We start from the raw sequence: 27,193 nt of genomic DNA on the forward strand, positions 1-27,193 counted from the left end.
AGATCTCCCAGACTGGAAAGCAAAGGGAACCTTGTGCTTGGAGGCTGCCTGAGGAGAGAGAGGAGGGTACTCAGTGGCCCCCAGACTTTGAGACGTCTAACATTTCCAAACACACTCTAGAGACCAACACAGAGTTGCCAACTTTTCATTTTGCCATCTTACGCACCGCCACTCCCAACCTGACCCAAACCCTACCATCAGCCGTAACCAACCATAATCTCTTCCAAACCGATTTTTTTTCAAGTCTCTATTGAATCTGTTACAATATTGCTTCTGTTTTATGTTTTGGTTTTATGGCCGTGAGGTGTGTGGAATCTTAGCTCCCTGACCAGAGATTGGTACACCCCCTGCATCGGAAGGCGAAGTCATAACCACTTATCCTCCCACAGAAATTCCAAGATTATTTTTTAAAGAACTTCCCTGGCGATCCAGTGGTTAGGATTAAGGGCTTTCCCTGCCAAGGGTCTGGGTTCCATCTCTGGTTGGGGAACTAAGATCCCTCAAGTGGAGAGGCATGGACAAATAAAAAAGATTTTTTAACACTGAAAAAGGGCATGATCTCTGAATAAAGGACAGTCACTTAAATGGGATACATAGATCTTTGCATTGTTCATTTTGGCCTTGCATCCCACACAAGTGAGAATGGACACCATCCCTGAGGGATGGCTGATGTCGAGGAAGGACCTCTGGACTGCTAGCGGCAGGAGCCTGTTCTCTTATTTCATCCATTTTTGCCTTCAACTTGCAAAATCCTGGAGGAAGCTCATGAGCCCAGTATGCAATCTGAGTTTGGTTTCCTATCAGTAAAATGAAGACAAAAATGGGAGTGGCTGGAGGACAGACCCAGGGAAGTTGATGCTGTGTGTTCATTGGTGTTTGCAGTGACATTTCCTGAGATTTCTCCTGGAAGGTGTGAGACCCACAACACCAGGTCGCCGACAGGGCCTGGGTCATAGAACCTGTGAGCGTGCAAGCAGACAGGAGTTTTGAGATCAGCGTCTCTCCACCCCCATCTCCAGATGAGGAAACTGAAGACTGGAGGGATTTGCCCAGTGTCCCTGATCTCCCAGGGCATGGGAGGCAGGGCTGCACTTAGAACCCAGGTCTCCGGACTGAGGACCCAAGGCAGAAATGTGTCCTGTGCCACCTACCCAGGAAACTCCCTAAGGTTCCAGAACTCAGCCAGGGGCTACTGTCTGCCAGATGCCAGAGTGGCAGGGCTCCAGGCCTCTCCCACTCTAGTAGCCTCATGCCTTTCTCCCCAGAGGGGAAAGCTCTGGAGCTGGGCTACCTTCAGTTTGAATCCCAGCTCTCCCACTTGTTAGCTGAACCTCCCCCACACCTCAGTCGCTTATCTGTTAAGCGAAGATAACAATAGTCATCTCCTAGGGTTATAGTAGGCGTAGCAAGTGGATGGAGAATAATGTCCCCCTACCCCTGCCAACATGTCCATGTCTTGCCCTCTGGAACCTGTGACTGTTCCTTTAAGTTGCAGAAGAGACTTTGCAGATGTGATTATAAGTCCCTTGAGAGGGACTTCCCTAGTGGTTCAGTGGTTGAAGAATCTGCCTTTCAACGCAAAGGATCCTGGTTCGATCCCTGGTTAGGGAACAAAGATTCCCAAATGCCCTGGGGCAACTAAGCCTGCACACTGCAACTGCTTAGCCTGTGCATTCTGGTGCCACAACTAGAGAGTCTGTGCATGACAGCAAAAGATCCCATATGCTGCAACTAGTAAATAAATATTAAGGACCTTGAGATGGGGTGACTCTCCAGGGTTATCCAGGTCGTCCCGTGTCATCACAAGGATCCTTACATACACAAAAGGGAGGCGGGAGAGGCAGAGTCGGAGAAGATGGGAAATCAAAAGCAGAGGTCGGAGGGATGTGATTGTTGGGAGGGGACCATGAGCCGAAAGATGCAGGCAGGCTCTAGAAGCTGGGTGAGACCAAGAAGAAGAGTTTCCTCGGAGCCTCCAGGAGGAATCAGCTCTGCTGATGCCGTGCTCTAGACTTGTATGATCCTTTGTGGACTTTTGACTTCCAGATCCGTGCTGTAAGATAATAAGTCTATGTGGTGTTAAGCACGAAATTAGAACATGCATGGCAAAACTGAAAGTGCCTGGCACTGAGTAAACAGTAACTCTTCTGCACCCCAGCACCCCAGTTTCTGGCCTTGTGTCCCCTGCTCCCACTGAACACACTCACACTGGCAGACCAGAGCTATGAATGACTTCAGTCTCTGGTGGCGGAAGTAGGGGAGGGGGAGGAATCACATTTTCTCCATGTGGCCTCGACACACAAATGCCCAGATGAGGGGGTGACGTCCCCCCCTCCCCCCACCCCGCCGCCCCAGGGGACCCAGCAGGGAGGAGGGTTGCCACTTGGCCAGCCTAGTTCCCAGCCTTTTGTTAAGAGAGTGGGAGGGAAGCCGGTTCCCTGCTCAGGGCAGCTCAGGTGTGTCTGGGGACGAGAGGCTCCTTTCTCAGTCAGCATACAGGGGACCACAGAAGCTTAATACTTGGGTGCTGTTTTGCCCTGCTTTAACTGAAATGATTGTGGCAAACCTAGTATCTGACAGCTGCCAGTTCTTCAGTGGCCAAAGCATTTTCACGATAAACTGAAAGGCCAGCAGGCCAGATGTTCTCCTTGTTTGGCCTGTGAGAAGCCTGCAGCTGAGAGCTGCTAAGAGTTGCCTTATGACCTTCAGCCATCAGTGTTCAGTGCTGGCAGGAAGGGAGTCAGGGGCCTGGCATCTAGCTCTTTGATGGTTGCCTGTAGGCCAGCAGCAGCTGGGCCTCCGACTCCCAAAGCCCTTTGGGAGTTTGATATCTTACCAAGCTGGAAGCTTTCTTTTTATTTTTAAACTTTTTATATTGGAGTATAGCCAGTTAATGTTGTGATAGTTTCAGGTGAATAGCAAAGGGACTTAGCCATACATATACATGTATCGATTCTCTCCTAAACTTCCCTTCTACCCAGGCTGCCACATAACATTGAGAGTTCCCTGTGCTGTCCATTAGATCCTTGTTGGTTATCCATTTTAAATACAGCAGCATGTACATGTTGGGCTTCCCTTGTGGCTCAGCTGGTAAATAATCCGCCTGCAATGCAGGAGACCTGGGTTCAGTCCCTGGGTTGGGAAGATCCCCTAGAGGAGAGAAAGGCTACCCATTCCAGTATTTGGTCTGGAGAAGTCCATGGACTCTATAGTCCACAGGGTTGCAAAGAATCAGACACAACTGAGCGACTTTCACTTCACTTCAAATGTTGATCCCAAATATCTCTTCTCCCAGTTCTTCCCCTCTCCCCGGCGACCGTAAGTTCATTCTGTTTGTTTCTGTGGAAGCTTCCTTTTTAAATATGTTGCTGTGTTAGTCACTCAGTCATGTCCGACTCTTTGCAACCACATGGACTGTAGCCCTCCAGGCTCTTCTGTCCGTGGGATTTCTCAGGCAAGAATACTGGAGTGGGTAGCCATTTCCTTTTCCAAGGGATTTTCCCAATCCAGGGATCAAACCCAGGTCTCTTGTATCACAGGCAGGTTCTTTACTGTCTGAGCTTGTTCACTAGTGTGTCTGCCCCATCTCACTGTAAGGTGTTTGGTTTAAGTCGGCCCATGCCCCTCCATTACTAATATTTTGGAATAAGGGAGACTTTCTGAACAGAGGCCGATGGGAAAACCACAGCCAACAGCAAGTGGAGCATGTCTCAGGACCAGACTTGGGGTCCATCCAGTCACTGTCAGAGGCACCAAGTACCCGGACTGGATTAGCTGTTAAGTGGGTGCAGGGCCCACCAGTGTCGGCCCTTAGTCCTACCACCCTGTGCCCGATATGGGGGTCTCCCCAGTCACTTTGCTGAAGTGGGTCCCCTGGTGTGTGTGGGAGTGTGGCTGGCTGGCTGGCTGCAGGAGTGGATTTTGCTCAGGACTGGCCACTCATTTCACAATTGGTGTCTCAAGGTCATACTGGTCAGTCTGCGCTGGGAAGACTCTGTTCCCTGCTGGGTCTGGCACATAGTAGACACTCAGCAAATATTTGCCCAATGAACTATTCTGCACCCCAGAATCCAGAGGGTTACTTGAAAGAGCGGGCTTGGAGAGGAGACGCAGGAGTCTTGCGCATACAGCCTGTTATCAGGGACCCTGCTCAGAACATTTACTCTGAGTGTTTATGGTGCAGGTCTTGAGGTTGGGAGGTCTGGATCATTTGGGGAGGGAGGAGATCCCCATTACCACCACCCCTGTTCACTGTTTGATAATCTTGTTGCAGCTCCTGGTGATAGACAGAGCCCCAGTTTAGACCCCAGCACCGGGCATCATAACCAGCAAAGAATCTCTCCTGCCCTCCTGCTTAGGAGACTAAGGTCATGGCAGAGCAGGAATGGAGGTCTAGCTCCTAGGGAGGTACACCAGCCTTCTGAATCCTTGATCTGTGCAGGTGGAGTGGGGCAGGTGTGGTGGAGAAGGAGGCTACCTCAGAGTCAGAAAGATGAGCAAGGACCTGTTGGCAAGGCTTCCACCTTCACAGCTCAGACCCCTGGGTCCACATCCAGCAGGCAGGGCCAAGGCCTCTGACCTCATCTCCAAGGCATTTGGGCTGCCTGCAGCAGGGCGTGGCACCTTCCACAGAAGGTTCTTTCAGATTACTTGAAGGCATCTGGTTTATCTGTTTGGTTTCAGAGACACTCTCAGCCTTCCAAGGGAGTGTGTACAGACTTGAAGATTCCCCACCCCTTACCCCCAGCCCTTTTTAAAAAAACATTTTGTCTTGGGGTAGAGCCCGTTGATGGAGAAGGCAATGGCAACCCACTCCAGTACTCTTGCCTGGAAAGTCCCATGGATGGAGGAGCCTGGTAGGCTGCAGTCCATGGGGTCACTAAGAGTCAGACACGACTGAAGTGACTTAGCAGCAGAGCCCATTGACGGACAAACTTGTGATAGTTTCAGGTGAACAGGGAAGGGACCCAGCCATACATTAGAAGACCCTTCTTGAGAAGGCTCTTTTCTGCTCTCAACACTCCCACAGTGACCCTCTAGTCACGTGGACTCAAAGATTTTCTAGGTTCCCGCCTGTCCCTTGTCTTTCTATAAGCTCAGCATTTCCAGCTGCAGTGATCTTTCTTCATAGAAGGCTTCTAGCAGCTATTTGTGAGCCATGGCTGGGACCCTTCAAGAAATTCTACCCTGTCCTCTGGAGTCCAGGTATGGAAAAAGGGGAAAACTATAGCAAAAGTCCCCTTCTATCTTAACACTTAGTTGGTGTCCATATCACTGGGTTGACTGAGGTCACTCCACAGACGCCCCAGCCCCTGCCAGCTCTTTGAAGTTCTCCTTCTACTCCTTCAAAAGTAACCTCTCAAGGAATCTGTTTTCCATCGGACTCAGCAAACTGTAGTGTTCACTTCTGAGGGGGCAGAGTCCAAGCCAGGTGTCTGATGACCCAGCGTGAGGTCCAGTGCAGGCTTCTGGAGAATGCTCCTCTCTCAAGGCAGGGTGAGATAAAGCAGAGCTCACGGCCCCACCCTACACGTCCTCAGCCTCCCACATTCCAGCTTCCAGCCTGAAAGTTTCTCCCAGCTAGACTCCAAACACAAGGCTAGTAACATATCAGCATAAGATCATAGTCAGGTGTTTTATTCTCACAATCCCCTACTGTCCAACCAAGTTACCAAGCTATAACTGCCCACCAAAAAATGATTAAAGGTCTTACTGCAGCTTGGGTCTGGAGATTTTTTTTAATCCTTTTTTAGTTCAACATAAATGAGAAAGAAAAAATACTCTGACATTTTCAAAGAACAGAAGTAGGAAAGTATATTCATATACATTCAACATATACTGCGCATATTGGTTACTACAATAAAAAGCAATGATTTTTTTTTTTAAAGTGTAGTTTGCAAGATGGCACGGTTAATAGGCTCACTGGCTTTCGTCTGGGTGCTCGCTGTGGGGCGGCAGTCTGCTCGTCCATCAGTTCTGTGAACTAAACAGGCTGAGTGTGTGGTGGGGGCCGGCAGGGGTGTCAGAGCGGCAACGAGCCCAGAGAAGTCAACAGTGGCGGTTTGGGCTCTCCCAGTTGCTTCCAGAAGGTGAGTAGCTGGTGGCTCCCACCAAGTAGAGGGGATGTGGGGACCATGGAAACACGGAGAGGTCCCAAGAAAGGCTCTTGCACTGCAGAAACCCACTCGAGGGATACTGGGTCCAGGAGCTGAGCTGCCAACATCAGAGAGAAGGACAAGCTACGTGGGGGATCCTGGCAGCAAAACCAGGATGGCCATGCTGGGCACCCGCTTTCTTCTGTGCAAATTCAGGATGAAAGATGAGGAGAGGCCAGGGGACCTGTTTCTCTGCTTCCCCAGAAAAATGGATCAGGAGTATTTAACATCTCTTCCTTGTTTTGAAGATCAGAAGGCGATAACCCAGATCTTCTGCCAGCCCCCCAGCCAGCAGAGGAGACTTTGGTTTCTAATGGTGAAGGAAAATAAAGATAGTGACGCAAACAATAGCTATCGCATATGCACTGCTTCAGCAGGGAGGCGGGGCGGGGAAGGAGACCACCACATCTGTCACTGGCACGAGTGAGAACTGCTCACAATTACAAGGTCTAAATAAAATACTTTGAACAAAAGGTGCAAGTCACAATTCAAATAGAACAGAATCTGGTTAAACATTTCTCTTTTAAACAAAAATTTCTTTTGCTTGTATTTATTATTAATAATAATAACAATAATAACAATAATATCAACATTTACCAAAAACAATTCCTACATGATCAAGAATTAAAATAGGGGCTGAGGATGCGCAGAGAGGAGAAGGTTAGGAGGGTGGCAGGACCCAAGACAACCTCCTGTTCTTCTTGCCTGTGACAAAGAGGCTGAAAGGGAAAAGCATTATATATATATAGATATATATATGTATGTATTATGTATGTGTACAGATACATACACATATATATATGGAGAAACAATCCTTGTTATATCACAATATAACATGAGAAGGAAAGGTGACCCCAAAACACAGTGTGCCACTGTTGGGAGTTCAGTCTGTGGGCAGAACCAGCAGGACGATAAAGGCAACCAACTTTCTGAATTACAAGAGGGGAGCTGAGTTACACACCAGAGAGACATTCTAACCGGCAACCCATCAATGCCAGGCCACGCTCAGCCTCCATGCTAACATTCTCATGTGATTTTGGCTTGGCCAGACATGTTTTTCAGTGAAGCCCAGCAGAAAAGACCTCTCCAGGTTCAGGCTTGGGGTGTCTCTTTTTGCTCTCCAAGGGCCAAAGGCTACTGCCCCTTCCCTCTTATCTCTTTCTCCAGCCACTACATTCCAGAGTATGTTGCCCTCTAGCTTTTGATTCTGCGTAAGAGCAGTTCAGGGACTGGAGGGCGCTCTGCAGACAGAAGCTGGGGAGGGGAACGGCTCTGGGCCCTGGCCACCATACGCTAACTGCTTTGCTCTTCTGTCTTAAAAAAAAAAAAAAAAAGGGAAAGAAAAGAAAAAAGAAAGAAAATCACCTCCCAGAGAAAACATACCTAAAAACAAAACAACCAAAAACAACCCAAACCAAAAACCAAACCAAACCATCAACTCAAATACACCAAATACACTTTCACAAAAGGTGGCGAACATGGATTTCCTGTTTATTTCCTTGGTGACTTGGTCATACAGGCGAACATGGCAAAACCCCCCTCAGATCCCAAAAGAACAGCACACTGATGAACCAAATGGGAGGAAAGGAGCCGACATTCTGGGTGGAGGAAAAACAATGGCAATTTGGCGCAATGCTGCTAGATACTGTTGGTTTAAAATCAACCTTTTCATTTCCACACTGTACATAAACCTGCAACAGAGCAGACACAGAGAATTAGTTTGAAGAGACAGACTCAAATATTCCATTGAAAACTTTCAAAGAAATGGTTCACTTTACCTCAGGTATTTTAAGAGGATTTGCTTTACTGAGGCTCTAATACAGATTTGCCAGATGGCTTAACTTTCAGCGAGTCTTTTCTGTCAATGAATTTTCAAAGACAGAACTGATACTGCCTCTTATGTTTAGGCATTACTCCTGCAAAATCGGCCAGTTGACCTGTTTTCTACTGCTGGCCTCTGATCACAAATTTCTGGTATATTTTTCCACTTGCGGCATAGCCTTAGAAAAGATCTGGCTAGACATGTATTCTTGCTGAATTTCATCCTTTAGGACTGAGTTCAAGAACCACCTCCTTTTCCATTACCGTGGCCAGAAGTCCGGTCTGTCCTCTGAAGCTCACTTATTATTTGAAGGCTATGGCACCTATAACATTCCTTATCCCCAACAGTTCGACCAAGGGACCATGGCCACTATTTCTTCTAAATGCCCCATCTATCCCTCAAACAATTAGCATGGTGCTTAATGAAGGAGCAGAAAGACGCAAAAACCTTGGCTGGAGGAGTGGTGGTGTCAAGGTCACTGGCTCAAAGTTCATGTGGAAGGAATCTCCTGATGGGATCAGGAGCTGACAGTGAGCCAAAGGGCTGGTTTGGCTCCGGCCAGGGTGATACTCACTTTCCATCTTTCGCTACACGCCTGCCTGTTCCATGCTGAAGGAGACCTCGGGGTGCTTGTAGCTGAGCAGTATGTCTGTGATGCACGTGGATGGGTAGCAAGAGGAGTTTAAATGCTGGCTGCCATCTGTCAGGTCTGGGCGCTCCTGACCTCCAAGACTCTCCCCGCATTCTGCAAGACCAGAGAAAACTTGGGAGGTTTGCAGGGAGCTTGGGTTGGGGGTGGGCAAGAGGTAGAGAGAAGAGAAGAAGAGAGAAGTCTGAAACTTCTGTGGCCCTAAGTTCCAGTTCAGAGCAGGCCCTCAGTTTGGTGAGTGACCACAACTGGGGGCCAGGCTTCTTCCTGTTGCCCCCACTGTCCATTTCCCCCTCTTCTTTACTGTCTCCCATTGTCAGGCACCGTCAGCTCCCGTGGTGTGGGATAAGACAGCCTCGTGCTGACAGACCCTGACGCCTGGGCACACTCTATGCTCAGGGCATGGGCCTAAGCACTTTAAACTCCCAAGCATAGGCTTCCCAGGTGGTGCTAGTGGTAAAGAACCTGCTTGCCAATGCAGGAGACGTAAGAGACACGGGTTGGATCCCTGGTCAGTAAGATCCCCTGGAGAAGGAAACGGCAACCCACTGCAGTATTCTTGCCTGGAGAATCCCACAGACAAAGGAGCCTGGTGGGCTATACAGCCCATAGGGTCACAAAGAGTCGGACAGGACTGAATGAGTGAGCACGCATGCAGGGAAGCTAGCAACTGCTCCCAGCACAGTCGAGGACATGGGCTCTACTCTTTCTGTCACTTTACAGAGGAGGAGCTTGGGGGTCAGAAAGGTTAAGTGCCTTAACCTGTGGAGCCAGTACAGAGCAGTCAGAATTAACTGCAGATCCATCCACTCCCGGGTCTGTGCTGTTTTCAGCCAAGATCCCCTCCCTCTACTGATTCTAACGGGAGGCAGACATTAGGACACGGTGCCTTCTCCTCAGAACCAGAACAAGAGTAACTGAAGGGGCATCTGAACATGCATACAGACAGGACACTGACGGGCCTGTGCTCAGTCAGGAGCGGGGCTCCTCCGTGCTCTCTCTCAGGAGAACTGGGGAAAGGCGGCGTCCAGAAGCCCATGGGAATGCTGGGGCTTCCCATGGGCTCTTCATACAAGAGGGGAGCAGTCACTGGTGAAGAGGGAAGGGGGGCCCCTCTAGAAACTCCTTTGGGGTGCCTGCCCCACGCATAATGCCCCTTACCCTCGTTCTCCCCGTCCTGGAACTGCTGGCTCCCCATGAGCGATGACTGACTGAGAACTGCATCTGACATCCGGGCAGAACTAAGTGCTTTCCCTGCCACGAGACTCATGCCAGGCAAGTTGTCCAGCTGCACCTGCAGAAAACAATTATTAAAAGAAGTAAGGAGATCAGAGAGCATGCCTTAAGAGACTGCTATGCCCTCCAAAGGAGCCCAGGCCAAGGGCGGCCGCAAACACTGTCCCAAGCACTGCTACCCAGGCCCCCTTCCTCTGCAGGGCTATCCAAAGGGGGATGCTGTGGGGGGAACTGAGGCTGGGGCGGGGGTGCGTGCGGGGAGGGACGGGCTCAGGGAGTCTCAGCTGGCACCCTTGACATCTACTTGGCGTTCCAGTACCAGGTTTCTGACCTGGCTCGAGGCCATGAGGAGTCTCTTAGGGCGGCAGTGTCCAATAGCACTCTGTTCGAGGACAGGGGATGTTCTCTGTCTGCCCCATCCAAATCGAAAGCCGCCAGCCACAAGTGGCTACTGAGCCCTGGAATGTGACTAGTGTGACTAAAGAACTCGGTTTTACATTTTATTTTGTTTTAATTACATTTAAAATTGAAAGGTCACATGTGGCTGGTTGTGGCTGTATTAGTGCCGCCGAGGAGTCTGCCCTAAGGCAACAAAGCTCTGCCAAGTGGACTAGCTCCCTTGAAGTCTGAATAAATTCAAGGCAGCTGCCAGAATAATAACTGAGAGTCTACAGGCTCATCTGCTGGGGCATGGGTTTCAATTGTTTGGGGAGAAGTTCAATAACTAAGACTAGAGGAAATGGATGCTCTTGATCCTCAGCTTCAAATGTGGAGCTCGGCGTCAGCAGGGATTCTCCTGGAATTTCAGGCTTGTTACAGTGATTCAGAGACATACTCCCTGACTGCTCAGGGGCGCTGGACTCTGACTGAGGAGAACGAGAGACACCACCCCACATTCCTAAGTTCTGCTTTCAAAGGTCCCGCTTCCAAGAAGCAGGAGGGGCCGACGTACATAAGCATCGTCGCTGCTCTGGATGGTGTGATGTCTCTGGAGGGTGCGGGGCCTCTGGTGCTCACTGGCTGAGGGGTGTGCGGGGTACCCAAGTCCATTGTGATCTGGCAGCTCCATCGCTTGTGCAGGAGAACTTCTATCCATGCAGTTCCCTAGGACAGACTCTGAGGAGACAGAGTAAAATAGGGTCAGTCAGCAGACCTAGTGTTCCTCTCAGTCCACTCTCACCAAAGCAGCATCTTGCAAGGCACAGTGGGCCAGGGTGAGGACCACCATTGGCAGACAAGTCCCGGACAATCCCCAGCTGGCTGGTGACGCTCGGAGGAGCCTGGACCAGCCTGCCAACTCTCAGTCCTTCCGGGGGCTCTCTCTGCAGGGATCGTTCCCTTACGAGAAAAAAATCCATGTATTAGTAGTTGGCTGAACCTTTTCTTTTCTCTTCATTTCTCTGTTGATTTGACAGTGCTATGTTCCCAAACCTAGATGCACAAGAGAATCATTCCTGGACCTTAAGGACCTCTAGCCTGGGAGAATGGCCTCCACCCTGTGGACATCTCTCTCTCTTCCCCTGGCTTCCCCTCCGTACCCCACCCAGTCCTCTCCTCTCCTCCTCCGACTCCAGCCCCAACTCCTTTCAAGGGTCCTTCTCTCTTTACCTCTCTATCCTTGACCTTCTCACTCTCCCCACACTTACTTTGGCAATATCATCTATTTTCATGGCTTCAGCTACACTGCTTCTATGTAAAGAATTACTATATGCTCTTTTAAGCTCCAGATTCAAAACTCTAAATATTTACTAGATATCTTTCCCTGGATGGCTGAACAACATCAAACACTTCACAGGTTCAATTCTGAACTCACCAGCTTTCCCCACAACCAACACCTCCTTTCCTAATCTTCTGGGTATGAGCTCATGGAGTCCCTGCTGATTCCTTACTCCTGGTTCCACATCACCTGAAGTCTGAAGAATCTGCCTCTCCAGTGTTGGTCACTTTAATCTCTTTCTTTCCAGTCTCATTGCTTCCATGAAAGTTTGGTTACCTCCTGCCTGGATCACTATAATAGGCTCCTAATCATTCCTCTTCCATGGCCCTACAAAGATGAACCTTTCTATAGTAGAGCCCGAACCCCTCATTTTCACTGGCCCAGCCTCTCTCCCAACATCCCACCCAACTCACCCCTACATTCTAAGCTCCAGTCAAAGGGGACCACTCACAATTCAATGCATCTGCTGTCACCTTTCTCTCTCCCTGGAAATGCTTAATCTACTTCCATTCCTGCCAGTTCTGATCAATGTATCCTTCTAGGTCCATCTAAATTTTACCATTTTTATGAAACTTTCCCTTTCAAACAGAAATAAATCATTCTTTCCTTTCATTGTCAGAAGACTTTATTAGACTTTGATTATGCTAACATTATTCCTGGCACCATCTTCAATTGTCTACTTGTGTTAATGTTTCATATTAAACTGTAAATTCTTTGAGGACAAGAATTATTACACACGTGTTTGTGAGCCTTCAGTATTCCAGAACACTGCCCAATACCCGTGTTTCATAATATTCTACCTGATATCAATAAACACTCTCTTAATATAGGTCAGTCACCTGTCAGAGTTAGGATGGTCAAGAGTACCAAGGTCACACCAAGGTTGACAGGGTCCTCCTGTTGGCACCTCTGGCTCCAGTCCTTAAGAGTCCAGCACTTAAACATGTGTTTTCTTTGGTTGGTTGGTTTTTCTGGGTTAAAGTTCCCTGGCAACTACTAGGCTTATCTCACAATGAACGGTACCTTGGTGAGACCAAGTTTTTAAACAAATTTTAATGGGAAACACAGTCCTAATGCTAACTGCACCATCCCAGTATCTATGTGAATAATGAAAGTAACACGGGCTGCTTGAGTGATGTGTAAAGTATCTCAGGTCTCTATATTCAAATGGTCTCCTTAGCCATCGCGGTGAGGCCAGGGCTTAGGGGCTGGGCCGGGACAGGAAGGGAGGGGAAGGAAATGACAGGCACCTTGCTGGTAACGCAAAGCACTCTGGAGGAACGGGAGAGGACTGGGAGCTTCCAAACGACCGAGAGGAAGGCGAGTGAGACTAAGCTGCTCCGTGGGATGAGGTCACCCACCTGCCAACCAGCCCGATCCCCGTCAGTGGGCACAGAGCATGTGCTGGCTGCAGGTTCAAATGAAGGCCACCGGCAGGCAGTGATGCAAGGCTGCCTCTGGTGGGTGGTATGTATGCTAAATCTCCCTCCCTGCCATCTCTCTGTGAAATGGGTTTTTATTCCTGAGAATGGGGTTTCTCCACATCTGAACACCCCCCTCCTTTGGGCCCTGCCCATGGGAAGGTCCCATGGATTCTGTCCTCGTCTGCTCTCTTCACAGCCTTCAGGTCTGGTGCAGACAGATGGAGCCCTTCTTGACAAATCTCACGGCAAGCCCTCCTGACTCCCCAGCCTGGGGCTCAGAAGCACTTGCTCTGGGGTCAGGGAGCCCCAGGCCTGGATCCTGGCTTCACCAGAATTCCTGGGCAAGTTACCTGACTTTACTGGATCTCGCTCTCTTCATCTGCAAAACAGGACTTACTCCACAGGTCTATGAAGTGCTTACTTGAGTTTGGTCCTCTATAAGAGTTCAGTAAAGACTGGTATTATTTACACTCATTTCAGAGATATTATTTCTGGGAGGATGGGGCACAATGAACCAGCTGACAAAAACAAACAAGATGATTTTATCACAGAATCCTACTTAGAGAATTATGGGGCTAATTTACCACGGGTAAGTGAGCAAGTGAGCTACTAAAAATTTAATTTCCAGAAAAGAAGCCTCTAGTTTAGGAGATATAAATGTGAGCTAAAAACTAGACGAGAGGGAGTTCCCTGGTGGTTCAGTGGTTAAGACTTGGCGCTCTCACTGCTGGGGCCCGGGTTCAATCCCTGGTCAGGGAACAAAGATCCTGCAAGCCTCGTGGCCGTGTGTGTGCTCACTCAGTCCTGTGCAACTCTTTGTGACCCCATGGACTGCAGCCACCAGGCTCCTCTGTCCATGGCATTTTTCAGGCAAGAAAACTGGAATGGGTTGCCATTTCCTCCTCCAGGGGACTTCCTCACCCAGGGATTGAAGCCAGGTTTCCTGCATTGGGGGGTGGATTCTTTACCACTGAGCCACCTGGGAAGCCACATAGCACAGCCAAAAATGAACTTAGACAAAAAAGAAGCATATTAATAGGGGCTGGGTAGCAAACCAGGGGTCTTTCTATTCAAATTTCAATATAATTCACAGGTCAAAGGTCAGGAAGGGCTGGCACCCTTGGCTTGGCAGATATGCTTGGAAGGGGAAGAATGTGAGGCAAGGGGGCATAAAGAGAACATAAGGCTAAGAATTTGGGGGATTTGAAGTCAGGTTCCAGCTCCATCACAGTATATGAACTTGGACAAGTCATTTAACCTAACCTCAATATCCCTATCTGAAAAATGAGGGTTGTTTGGGGGCTCAAGAGACAATCGGTGTCAAAGGGCCTTTCATAAATTGGAAAGGACTACACAAGCAAAGTAATTATCTTTAGTAAGAATGTTGAGTTTAGAGGGCCCTTGTGACTCTACAGAGGAGATCCACTGACCAGTTTGGCAAGGGAGGCACTGCGTGTAAACAGACCAACCTGCTGAGCAAGGAACAGGAAATTGAGGCTCAAATCTTTGGCATTCCTGATGCCAATTCAGCAGCTGGAGGAACTGTGAAGCTCACCAAAGGATGCAGAAAGAGGATGCCAAGAGCAGGATTCTCAGGTATTTACCTAAGCAAAGCTGAGAAAGTACAGAGGAGGCGAAGACCATCTGATCAGGCAAGGGGAGAAAATACACAGACAGACACAGTGCACCCCGCCCACCTACCTAGGGAGCCGTGGGGCAGCCTGCACTGCTCTCTGTGGGATCTGTCAGTTGACTCGTCCTTACTCACTTACTGGGTCTTAAGAGAAAAGGAGAGAAGTGCATGTGTGCATATCCCTCTCAAAGGTGCTGGGGGGTGAACCCTCCCAGACTGGGGTCAACCCATTTGACCCCTCTATGGGGCCTGAAGTCCTCCAGGGCTGCTGAAGCTGAGCAGGCTCAGGGAAAATGTGGTCTTCTCTGTGAGTTCACTGTGTTACAGTTCTTCACTGTGTAAACTGGTTATGCTCTCATATTTATTTGCAAAGTAAAAAAAAAAAAAATCAAGTGTATGTAATAACTAGTACATAGGGGGAGATAAACCTATTTCTACTCCTGGAGAACAGAAAGGGAGATTACAGACAGCATGGGGCATGTCTAGCCCTGACCTTCTACATATTTCAAACAGACCTCTGGCAGGCTGCCGGCTCAGCTCTCTGGCAGTGCCTGGCCCCACACTGATTGGTGGCAAGTGGCCATAAAATAAGTAACTATGGCCATTGATAGGACGGCATTTAATTCTCCTTGACTAACATCAGCAATCCCTGATAATCTACCCTTGAGAAGTTTTAGAAGGATGACACTAGCTCTGCTTCTTATAATTACACCTTTTACAGCATTCATTACGCGGTGCTTCATGTTAAGGCTGTTTATGAGCTTGTCTGCCCCCATCCCCCCAGCATAAGCTCCCTGAGGGCAGGTTCTCTATCTTTTCATCCCTGCATTCCCCACTGGACCTAAAATACAGTCTTATGTGACCTAATCATGCAATACATTGTGTTGAATTTGCTCTGTCATAGAGGCAACAGATGGGATGTTTGGGGGCTAGTGTGTAACTACACAGATATAGAGGTATCATTAGAGGAAGCAAGAGGCATTCCTGCCACCCACAAAGATAAACAAGGACAAGCTGCCCCCACGTGCCTGCAAGGCAGTAGGGGGAGAGCATCACAACCCTTTCTTGGCAAAAGGAATGGCAAATTATCTGATGATTCTGTGTTGATGTCAAACTGCAAGCTCTCAAGTTCTTAAGAGTAGAAGCATCTCAGGTTAGGGCTTCCCAGGGGGCTCAGTGGTAAAGAACCCGCCTCCAATGCAGGAGACGTGGGTTTGATCCCTGAGTTGGGATGATCCCCTAGAGGAGAAAATGGCAGCCCACTCCAGGATTTCTGCCTGGGAAATCCCATGGACACAGGAGCCTGGCGGGCTACAGTTCTTGGGGTTGCAGAGAGTTGGAGACAACCGAGTGACCCAACAATAACAGCAACATGTCAGGTTGAAGCAGGGAGAGCCTGTGGAGTCCGGTTTCTCCTGTAAAAGGGATCATAAAACATGTGCCCAGGGCGGTTGTGAAAAATAAATGAGTAACTGACTGCAGGGCACCAAGCCCGGAACAGCCGTACTACAAACACCTTCTTGGAGCGGGCACCTAGCCAGCATCCCTCACTACACAGATGAAGATGGGGGGAGGGGTTATGTGCCAGGGGGTCACAGAGGAAGCTCCTGTGTTTAAGGTAAGGACAATGGGGACGCCTCAGTATAAGTAGTTTTAAACATGCAGACATACATTCCCGGACGGTTTCTAACTCTGGAGCAGCTTTGGGCTTCCCTAGGCCATTTTTCTCTCTATTGCATTATCTAACTGTACTGGATCCTAAACCCATGTGGTAATCAATTGGGGGCTTTATTCATTAGAATTGTGTATATCGTTCCAAAAGTCTCAAAACAGAAGTGGAAAGAGGTTAGAAAGATGCAAGGTAATAGTATTCAAGAAAAGGCATAAGCCAAGTTAAAGAGTAAATTGAGAGTAAACTAGGTAGACACAGGAAGGATTATCTCTAGCACATACTGGCAAGGGGAACAGGAGATAAGATTATGGCCTCTAGGAAAGGTCTTATCAAAGGTCAGGAAAAGGAGATCTAAGAAAAAGGAGGATTCGGGGGAGAAGCAACCCTGATCATGGTAGTGAAGAATCCACCTGCAATGCAGGAGACCCAGTTTGATCCCTGGGTCTGGAAGATCCTCTGGAGGAGGGCATGGCTACCCACTCCAGTACTCTTGCCTGGAGACTCCCATGGACAGAGGAGCCTGGTGGGCTACAGTCCATGGAGTTGCAGAGTCAGACATGACAGAGTGACTAAGACTTTCAAACCAGATCATGAGGCAACAAGAACAGGGTATTTTTCAGCTGAAACCTTCAGGGGTGTATTTACAGCTGGATTCTTCCAGAAACCTAGAGAGAAAGAGAAGCATGCAGAGAAGAGAGGTGGCGATGGCGGTGGGTATAAGAAGGCAGGGAGGAAGGAGAGGGAGAAGAGATCGCAGGCACTCAGCTTGGGGAACGATAGGAGGGATCTGTCAAGAGAATCTGACTCACGTGTTGGTCTGAAGTGAACTGATTTAAAGCTGCTGGATCCAGGTCAGACTCTGGGATTCAGGAAACCTTTGCCCTTAGCTTCTAATTCCTTCCTGTAGACTGCACTTCAAGGAAGGCAGCTTGTCTCCCCCTAAAACATTCCTGAGACACTCTCACCCATGGTCTTTCCTGATGCTTCTCCCCTAAATCCAAACAGCAAAATCCTCTTCATCCACCAAGTCCGTGCGTGCTCAGTTGCTCAGACGTGTTGGACTCTGAGACCCCATGGACTGAAGCCCGCCAGGCTTCTCTGTCCATGGGGATTCTCCAGGCAAGAATACTGGAGAGGGTCACAAGCCCTGGGATCTTCCCGACCCAGGGACTGAACCTGCGTTTCCTTAGTCTCCTGCATCGGCAGGTGGGTTCTTTACCACTGGGCCACCTGCGAAGCCACCAAGACCTCACTCAAATGTCACTCACTGTGGGAAACCTGGCCCTGCTCTGAAAGAGAACCAGGCTCCCCTGGCTCTGGTGCTCCCGTAGTGCCTGAACCTGCCACGCTCTGCTTCTCTTTAGACACTAAACAGACCCACAAGCCTGCCAAACGGGGTGGGGTTCCTCTGACAATCGGAGGACACAAGCCAATTCAAGCCTCCTGGTCTCTCTGTGTATAGTTGTCACAGAGGAGGGAAAACTGAAAGGAATTGAGAGAGAATCATGTTTGAAGAAAAATATTTCAAAAGGTTCTTTTCACATACAGCAATGAGAAAGGGGTGAAGGGGTGGGGTGTGTGCACCGTTTGCTCACTTGCTCCTTCCTGGAGTCTTGCACACGCGGCGTGTGCTCAGGACACATCTGCTGGAGTGGAGTGAGCAGCTCTCGGGTTCAGTGCCACTTCCTAGCTGTGGACCTTGGGGAGAGTTACTTAATCTGTGCCTCAGTTGTCTCACCGGTAAAATGGGGACGGGAAGAGCTGTGAGGATTAGGTGACTTTGCATGTGAACAGCCTCTGGTGTGTGGCATGTGAAACGCGCTAGGGAAACGTCAGCTCGCCTCCTTTTCCGATGAAAGCTGCCATTCACACAGGAAGCTTTCCCAGCATCCCTGCTGCCATCAAGCTGCCTCTGCTAGAACACTCCCAGCCACAGAAAGCTCCCAGTCTGCCCAGCAGCCTCTTCTGGAAAGTTCTTGTGAAGGCTTCTCTGGGGGTTGAAAGCTGCTGCAACGTCCATCCTGGTCTTGGCTCTGCCTCATAATATGAATCCAGAGAAATCTAATCCTTTTCCATATGACAAGTACGATGGCTCTCCTGAGTTTTCCCCCCAAGCCTAAACATCCCCAAGTCTGTCAGCCAATCCACCTATGACTTGGTTCCAAAACCTCCCCCTAGCCTACGTCAACTTAAAAATACAGCAACCGCAGGTGGACACAATACATCTGGCTGGTGCAGGCCTCACACTGGATGGTACCCATCTGCTCAAAAGCCCAGGATTTAATGGGAGTTTATGGAACTGTATCCCTATTGGTGCTCAATGAGCACAACCTGAAGGTACCACGCCCTCTTCAAATAAACTGACTGAGGGTCAGGTCTTCCATCCTGCCCTGTGCCTGGGGACCCGACTGCCCCAGGAGCTGAGTCTGGTGTACTGACTTTAAAGTGCAGGGCAGGACAGGCTTCAAGAAAGGAGGGTGCGGAAAGTGCCCAGTTTCAGGGCTGAATATTTTATGGAGAAACCTGCTTTCAAGATCTGTGATGATGGGATGGATGTCAGTCCAGATTTGGGGTATGGTGAATGCTACGACACTAATGAAATGACATTTTCTGAGCATAACTCACTGATAGCGACTCCACTCTCCTTCCAAATGAAAATGAATGCCCTCATTAATTATACAGTGATACTAAATGAAACAGCATGGCATCCCTTGTGATGCTGTAATATTCTGTACTTAGCTTATTAACAAAGTGATCAGAATAATAATACCTCAAATTATTTAAACCATACATTCAGATTATCAAGCATGCCTCTCTCTCCCTGTGGCACACACACAAACATTATGTATCAACATAAGCACACGTGTGTATGTTTTAATCTTCAAAAATACTCTGCAAAGGACCGTTATTCCTCCTGCCGTTTTTCATGGATGGGGAAGTAAGAACCTGAGGGTTAAGTGACAAGGTCACTGCACTCATCACAGAGGCAATCTGGGACCGAGGGACCTTGACATACTCCAACACTGTTTACTCTAAATCCTGTTTCCCTAGCACTGGCTGACTTTTTTTCTATCACAGAGGTTAAAGCTAGCTATTTTGATGACAGCTGAGAAATTCTGGATTCTAAGGAACCACAGTCTGAATATGGGAAAACAGGTAATACATCTTGCTGCCCATCATCTGTGTGTTCATTTTCTATCACTCTCTTTTAATTCTGAAAACAGATTCCCTTTCCCCATCAGATACCCATTTCCTATGTGCTTCTCCCCTAAAAGGTCCCGCAAGTCTTCTCAGGAATTCTCTCTTAGCAACCCAGAGTACCAGCTGAGAAAGGTAAACACTGCTGAGTTCACTGGAGGAGGGCAGGCTGGCCCAGAGATCGACCCTGCAGCGCTCTTACCTCGGCTGGACACCTTATTTCTAGTGAAGGCAGCAGCCGGCTGTCGGTACGGATGGATCCCCAACTCCTGCGCGTGATTCACGGTTCCCAGGAGAGATTCAGGGTCCCCGGGGCCGCCTGTACTCAAGAGCAGGGGGCTGTCATGGCAACCTTTGGTCAATGTGTTCCCGCTCTTCCTATCCGGGAAGCCGTCCTTGGCCCCCTCGCACGAGCACTCCTCCTCCATGCTCTCCGAGTGCACGAGCGCCGGCTGGGGAGCGTAACCGTGGGTCGGGGTCGGGGAGGAGACCTGCGAGATACATTCTTGCGCCCTGATCTGCAGAAGGTGCTGGGGGCTGGTGTGGTGGTGGTGGTAAGAGTCAGCGTTCTGATACGGCAAAGCCTGGCGCTCCGCCATGCTCTGTCCCCCAAGGCCGGGAGCCAGACTCCCGGCGTCCCCCTGGTTCATGTGCCGGAACAGCTCTTGGTATTCCTGCTGCTGCTGCTGCTGCCGCTGCCGCTGCTGCCTTTTGATGAGCTGTGCAAACTCCGCCGGGGGCAGCCGCATGTCCGAGTGGCCGGTGAGTGAGTGCCGGGGGGAGAGCAGTCCCTGGAGGATGTGGGGCACCTGCTGGTGTCGCGTGTAGTCTGGCGGCGTGGGGGACAGCAGGGCCTGCTGCAGTGCCGATGTGGTATAGTGCGGTGGCTGCTGATGTGCACTGGGAGGGAAGGTGGGGAACTGGTCAAGAGGAGGGACTTTCAGGGCTTGGGTGGGAGGTAACCCCGCTCCTGGTGAAGGGTTGTAGCTGCTGGGGGAACCCCGGGACTGGTCCGAAAACAGGTGGGGGTGTATATGCGCCTGGTCGTAGTTAGCAGGGGAGAACCGATTCACGTTCAAGCTGCAGACACAAAAGGGAGTGAGTACCAGGCATCCGTGTGACAAGTGGCTAAACTCCCCGGGGAACGGCTACCAGTCCTCCTCAGCAGCGAGTCTCTGCTGGTACAGAGAACCACAGGGCCACAGGGAGGATGGGGGCGTAGGCATTACCCCCACCACCCCCTTGGGCTTGAGGGTAGCAACATCACTTGAATTAAGATGTGCCCATCTCTTAGAATATGAGTGATGGAAAGAAATAATCCTAGAACAGAGAAGGGGGGTAACTGAAATTTTTACCTACTCCTCTAACTGGCCCTTTTCTTCTTTGCAGACCTATAGTCAGGTGGTAGTGGTGTTTAGTTGCTAAGTCGTGTCTGATTTTTTTGTGACCCTATGGACTATAGACCACCAGGCTCCTCTGTCCATGGGATTCCCCAGGCAATAGTACTGGAGTGGGTTGCCGTTTCCTCCTCCAGGGGAATCTTCCTGACCCAAGATCAAACCCACATCTCTTGCACCTCCTGCATCGGCAAGCAGGTTATCACTGCACCACCTGGGAAGCCTATATGGTAAGATAGCTGCGTCATCATCCTCCTGCATCTCACTAGCATTTTTATCTTGAGTCAATATATAGGTTTCAAGTCCATCCCAAGCCCACGGCCTCACTTTTAGTCAGGCTGAAATGAGCCCAGCCCAGTCAAAGCCCTTCTGTTCTCCCCTCCTCCTACTAAGGGGCTTCCTCCCACCTGGGTCCCCCGGAGAGATGGCCTGGAGACTCCGGGCAGCCTCACCTGTGGGCCTCCGCACTGTCGGCGCTCAGCTGCTTGGACAAGGGCCGGTGCCCATAGCTGAGGGCGGCCATCAGGCTGGTCCGGAGCTGCATCTGAACCTGACTGGTGTTGGGGCTGATGGAGGCGCCCCGGCCTGCAGGGGTGGCAGCGGCCCCAGGCATGCTGCTGAGCATGTCGACAGGCTCCTGGACTTGGACGGGCACCTGCTGTGCCTGGGGAGGCTGCTGTATGCCCAGGCAGGTCAGTGCCACGTTGGCAGGAGGGGAGCGGTTCTCAGGCTGCTGCTGGAAGACGGCACTGCGGGAGGGGAAGCCTTGAAACTGGGAGGATGATGTAGCACCTGGGGAGAAAGGAGCCCCAGAGTGACCACATGCCTGGGTTACCTGCGGCCAGGGGCCACTGAGGATGCTCAGCTCGCACACCACCCAGGGCAGGGCTCCTCCAACTCCAGGGCATGGAAGCTTCCTCTGGGGGATCTGTGAAGACACACACTCTGGGGCCCAACCCTCAGAAGCTGACTCAATAGGTAAGGACAGGGCTCCAAGAATTTGCAATTCCAGGAAACTGCCCGTTGATCATTCTCTGAGTAGCTCTCATTCAGGGCAACACTTCTCAAACTCTAATGCACGTATGAAGGGCCTGGGGATCTTGCTAAAACACAGACTCTGATCCAGCAGGTCTGCGACAGGATCTGAGATTTGATTTTTCCTGCTGATGTTGCTGGTCAGGGACCCCACTCTGAGTAAGAAGGGCTTTGAGTCCAACGCAGGCTCTTCAGGGGCTCTAGCCAAGCCAAGGCAGCCTGGCACTAGAGCCACTCCCTTACACAGCATGTTGCTCTGTCACCCCAACCAGTGGCTTGGGGCAATCAAGACGAAGCCTCACTTCTCCTGCAGCTCACGGCTCAGAGAAAACCTCTGCACTCACCGTGAGACTGTATCATGGCGCTGCTCATGGGGGGAGGGCTGTTACTGGGCTGTCTGAAGAGATGGTTGTTGGGATGGTTGGGAGGTGGGCTGGAAGGCTGAATCCTTAACCTTAAAAAACAACAGAACCAGATGAGTAAATACACTTCCTGAGGTGACGATATAACCTTGAAGTTAGTTTCAGCCATTTGATACCCACAGGCAGAAACTCCACTTTTAGTTTTGATAAGCTTCCAGGCTAGAAGGCCACCCACCACAGTCTACTGAAAGCCTGTCTACATCTTATTTTCCCAGATGTCCCAAGGAGGCAGGGGTCACTGTGGGCCTGCATCTGGCCTCCTGCATTAGGTGTCAGATTACATGGTTCATGGGGATAAGAAAATGAAGTGGCATAGGAAGTCAGGATTTTAGAAAACTGCCGAAATTTAAATTGGTCTTCCTGCTTTTCAGATGGGTTTTTCCAAGGTGACTGCTATAGTCAGTCATGTGAGTTAGGCCAACAGCTTAGGCAAAGAACATGTTTCATTACCTCTGGAGCTGGTGGGTGAGGAGGGCGGGCTGATTTTCACATGCAGCCTGAAGAGGTGGAGAAGGCTGAGGAGCACAGATAGAGTCCTAAAATACGTGCAAGAAAGGAGAGAAAAATGCTCGTGAGCTTGAAGACTAACCAGGGCCATTCTCGGGACGGGAAGAGACATCTGCGACTGAGACTTATGCTCCCGCCGTTCATCGAAAGGCTTGATTACCTGGACTCAAACATGGCAACCACACAAATAACTCAACTCCACTCTGCCCTGCGTGATCTCCTCCAGCACCGACAGGCCCATCAGCCTGCGAGCAAACTCCAGACAAGTTGGAGAAAGCGGAGAGGGAAGGCCTACTTGAATCTGCTGCTGGAGAATTTGGTGGTGCTGCTCCTGCTGGTATAACATATGCTGCTGCTGGGTCTTCTCCAGGGTTCTTTCATCAATCTGCCCCCCGTACATCTTCTGCAGCTGCTCACACTCCTGAAGGGAAAGCAGTTCATACAGAGGGGATACAGCCAGGCCTACCCCATGCAGTGCTGTGAGCAGACGCAGAGCTGCCCTGGGTCTCATGGGCAGAGGGAGCCCACAGAGAAGAACTGTGTCCTTGATGAGCAACTAACCCCTTTAGGTGGGCCTTTGTGTACTAAATAAATTCACGCTCTGTGCTGGCCGCATGAAGGGAAAAACATCAAGATGGCCTGGCTACGAGCGAAGGTTCCAGTGTGCAATCGGTGTACAAAGCACATGCCACTCAAAGCTTGGTCGTCAGGAAGGCAGAAAGGAAACCGGCCCTTTATAGAAGCCTGGAGGTACACCTCCTTCCTCCGGGAGCACCATTCCATACCAGCTGGAGAGTATGCCAGGTGGTAAGAATGCAGAGCAGGCTCCAACAAGACCCAGTGCCCATAAGTCATGAGGGGAACGCCAGGGTTGCTTCAAAAGACATTTCCGGGTGCTTCCCACTGAAACCCAAGCCCAGAAATTTCTCTCTAAGGAACCACAGAGGCAGGAGGAAAATTAGTCCCTTCCTGGGGAAAGATGGACGTAAGCAGAAGGAAGGAAAGCGTGTAAGGGCTATCTGCTTTGGCACCTCTAAAACTGCAGTGCTGCTCTGAGGGGGCTGAAAGCTTAACACCCGTGTCCTCCTGCAACACTGGGCTCTGCTACCCATGCTTCTCCAGAGATGCCTGCCGCCTCTAACATTACCTGCTGCAACTGTTTGATGCTGCTGTTGTTGCCCATTTTTTCCAGGTGAGCTTTGAAGGCCTGGATGCTTGCAGCCCCATCTGAGAACCGGCGCACAGGGGAGAAACGCTCCGTAGGGAGGTGCAGGGTGTTGGAGTCCTTGTAGATGGAGCTGAATATATGGGAAGAGAAGGTTAGGGGCTAGGACTGAGGGTTTTGACCAAATCACCTAGGGATGCTGTTCCAGATGAACACAAAGCTGCCGGCTACACGCGCAGCCTGGCATATTAGGCCATTTCCATGCCATCTCCAGAGGCCAGTCGTTTCCCTAGCCTGCCTTCCCTTTAGAGGCCTCCAAGTGACCATCTTCCATTTCCACTTACCTTGAGTTGGCTTAATGTCCAAGCCTGGGAAGGTCCTGGGATCAGATACATCCAGTTCTTACAAATACACTGGGTCTGAGAGAGAGGAGCTTCACAGTAGCCCTCAAGCCCAGCTGTATACGAACTCCTCCTTTTACAGTCATGTCTCTATCTAGTGCCTTTAGAAACCTAGAACAAACCTACCCATGTGACCTAAAGTTTTCCCTGAGTAGTAACCTCTGTATGACTGACCAGAGGGAAACTGCAGTCAACTCGGGTCAAAGGTCTGGCCTGGAATTCATAGGTTTTTTATGCTAGAAAACACAAGGTGGAGCTTAAAGTGGGAAAACTGGGGGCCTCTGATCCCCAGATGGAGACAGCCCATCCTTAAGAAACGTGGGCCTGAAGATCCTGCACATACCTGGTCAATGCAAATAACGTTATCTGCTGTGAAAGGTAACTTCTCAAAGCAGTGGCACCCTCCCAACCTGCTAATGAAAGAGGAATCGTGTGGATTACCTTCAAAATGACCCCCACTGCTCAATAAGAACAAAGCCAGCGTCTTACAGAAAGAAAGAATGTGCTATCAGTACGGAATGCCTAAGACAACATGAGAGTTAGAAGCTAAGACCTATACTTGTTACCTAATCAGAAAGAGATGTTTATGGGTTGAAGTAAGCAGATAAAAGACTGCCAAGGCAGCATTCCAGCAGCTGATGGAAAGGATCAGGGTTTCAGGTCCAGGGCAGAGATGACATCACACTGAGCTGTGGGCGAAATGATGTGCCACCTTGCCAGTTACTCATTCTGGACAGAAGCGGAACCAAGGCTAAGAAAGCGGGTGAACAAGCGAATTCAAGTGTAGCAGACAGGGAGGGTCTAGGAGGGGCTGATGAGTGTGCAGAGGAGTTAAGAGAGTTCTGGCAGCAGGGAAAAGCCCTCCACCTTCTAATGATGGCTCCTGTTTGAGACTCCACCTGAAGCTTGACACAGCAGTGAGCTGATGAAATGAACACAACATATATCTGGGTTCGGTAACACGAAAGACAGATGAGTTTGGAAGACACACTCCAGAAACAGTGATCATGGGAGCCGGTCTCAGGGGTATTTCCTCAATATTTCTTATTTCTGTTTCTACTTCAGGTGTTTGGAGTTAAAGCAAGCAGGTACTATTTTCTCCTAGAATTTGATTCTTACACTTTCAGTATTTTCTGATGATCGACACATTTCTGATTCACTCAGAAATCTGTGTTCTTCAAGGAGTTAATTATAGTCCGTCTGTACAAAACACATTCTCTCCCATCCCAGGTCCAGGTATTTCATGACTTTTCCAGAAGATCGGGTTGTGAACAGACTGACACCCTGGGCAGCCCAGCACAAGGAGCTTCAGAGGAATAGTTCTTAGGTAGCTGCTCATTTTGGAAGCACTGACAGGATCAGTTGTGTTTTATTTTTATTAGCAATCCCATTCAAACTCAGGACAGCCTCATGTCAGGCTGATATTCCCACTACACTCTTCAACCAGGGACTTGGCTCCCCACCTAGATAAAATCCATCTTGTATTAGTTAGGTTTTTTTGGTTAATTACACTTAATTTTTCTTTGAATTTATAAATTACACAATTCCAGGATTACACATTCAGATACCTCTTCTGTCTTCATGTTGGACTTCATCTATAATACCCCAGAAGAACAGACATATCTGCTGTTCCTGTGTCATTTCCTCCAGCAAATGAAAGGAATTCAATAATCCCCCCAGGCCACCCATTCTCAGTGCTGGAGAGCCTTGGGAAGTTTCCCTTTTGCCCTGAAGACTTGCTTCAGTCTCTTGTGTAACCATGCTTTTACAGCAACTCCATGGAGACGTGCTGAGTCTGCATAAACACCGCCCCTTACACGATCCGTCACTCACAGAGTATTCATTCCAGTTCAAACTGGCTTGACCACAGGGAACCCTTGAAACACTCTGCCAAGAGTGTTTGCACAGAAACAGACAGCAGACAGATCTCCAGCAGGCAAGGCCTTGACAGTGACCAGGCAGCGAGGAAACCACACAAACGGAGCTGCGGGCCAGTGTGGCCTTCCTTTAGCAACAGGTGTAAACACAGTACCGGGTCAGTGACAAAGGCAGACTGTGGTGATGTGCTCATCTTTTTCATGCTTGCCCCACAAAAACATGGCCTGAGGGGCACCTGAATTAAACAAGGATTAAACCAAAGGACGGAAACTAAACAACAGAGCCTGGCAAAGGCTGAAAAACTAAGTGTGGGGCTGTCAAGGAAGGAAGGATACAGGGAGAAATAAAGCAATGAAAGTCTATCAGGTGACAGTATAGCGCTCAGAGTTATTGAGAAATCACAGAAAATGTACGGGCAGCTAATGATCACCCAAAGTGATGCAGAACTGTAACAGTGAGGTTCCTGAGAGATTCTCCTTAGAAAAACATTGTCTGTACCACCGGAGCTTTATTTGAGAAATGTCATTCATGCTATTCCTAACAGACCATTTGTACCATATTATTTATGGTCATTTATGAAAGCTTATCTTTCTTCTTTCTGAGTTCCAACGTGGCACTAATGATGGTTCAGTTTGCTCAGAGGTCACCTGTCTCTGCTGATTACCTATGATGCTCAGTGGGTAACGAGACACAATAAAAACACTGTGTCAAGCTTGCCAGGGTGAGTCTGGCTGCAAGACTGAGTAACAACACATTTATAAACTTAATTTCCTCAGAATCTGCTTTCCAAACTTCCCAAGTAAGGCTGCTCTTCACTGTCCTCCCAAAAAGACTCTAGCGACTGGTGGTGGCTTTGAAAGTGTGGCCCGTGAGCTTGGGGAC

The 27,193-nt window shown here is 49.6% G+C and overlaps 1 protein-coding gene and 1 long non-coding RNA gene across 6 annotated transcripts in view; one reads left to right on the top strand and one right to left on the bottom strand.

The window, feature by feature from the left end:
* The first annotated feature begins 4,791 nt into the window (after window positions 1-4,791).
* LOC138421259 (uncharacterized) lies at window positions 4,792-6,503 on the top strand. The gene is made up of 2 exons (XR_011249441.1): window positions 4,792-6,089; window positions 6,178-6,503. It is a non-coding gene; the product is annotated as an uncharacterized lncRNA (long non-coding RNA).
* A 1,122-nt stretch (window positions 6,504-7,625) lies between these two features.
* SIK3 (SIK family kinase 3) overlaps window positions 7,626-27,193 on the bottom strand; it is a 263,960-nt gene continuing 244,392 nt past the window's right edge. For 3 of the 5 annotated variants that reach the window (XM_069555266.1, XM_069555265.1, XM_069555270.1), the window contains 10 exons: window positions 24,015-24,165; window positions 23,163-23,288; window positions 22,811-22,896; window positions 22,283-22,392; window positions 21,356-21,695; window positions 19,709-20,586; window positions 10,815-10,978; window positions 9,788-9,920; window positions 8,552-8,722; window positions 7,626-7,846 (listed from right to left, as the gene is read on the bottom strand). In XM_069555266.1, the coding sequence (XP_069411367.1) occupies window positions 8,565-8,722; window positions 9,788-9,920; window positions 10,815-10,978; window positions 19,709-20,586; window positions 21,356-21,695; window positions 22,283-22,392; window positions 22,811-22,896; window positions 23,163-23,288; window positions 24,015-24,165 (2,146 nt within the window). In that variant the 3' untranslated portion in view covers window positions 7,626-7,846; window positions 8,552-8,564. The remainder of the gene's footprint in view (window positions 7,847-8,551; window positions 8,723-9,787; window positions 9,921-10,814; window positions 10,979-19,708; window positions 20,587-21,355; window positions 21,696-22,282; window positions 22,393-22,810; window positions 22,897-23,162; window positions 23,289-24,014; window positions 24,166-27,193) is intronic. The other 2 variants (XM_069555268.1, XM_069555269.1) reach the window with 1 other exon arrangement.

Source organism: Ovis canadensis, chromosome 15, assembly GCF_042477335.2.
Source record: "Ovis canadensis isolate MfBH-ARS-UI-01 breed Bighorn chromosome 15, ARS-UI_OviCan_v2, whole genome shotgun sequence".
In the NCBI taxonomy this organism is placed as follows: domain Eukaryota; kingdom Metazoa; phylum Chordata; class Mammalia; order Artiodactyla; family Bovidae; genus Ovis; species Ovis canadensis.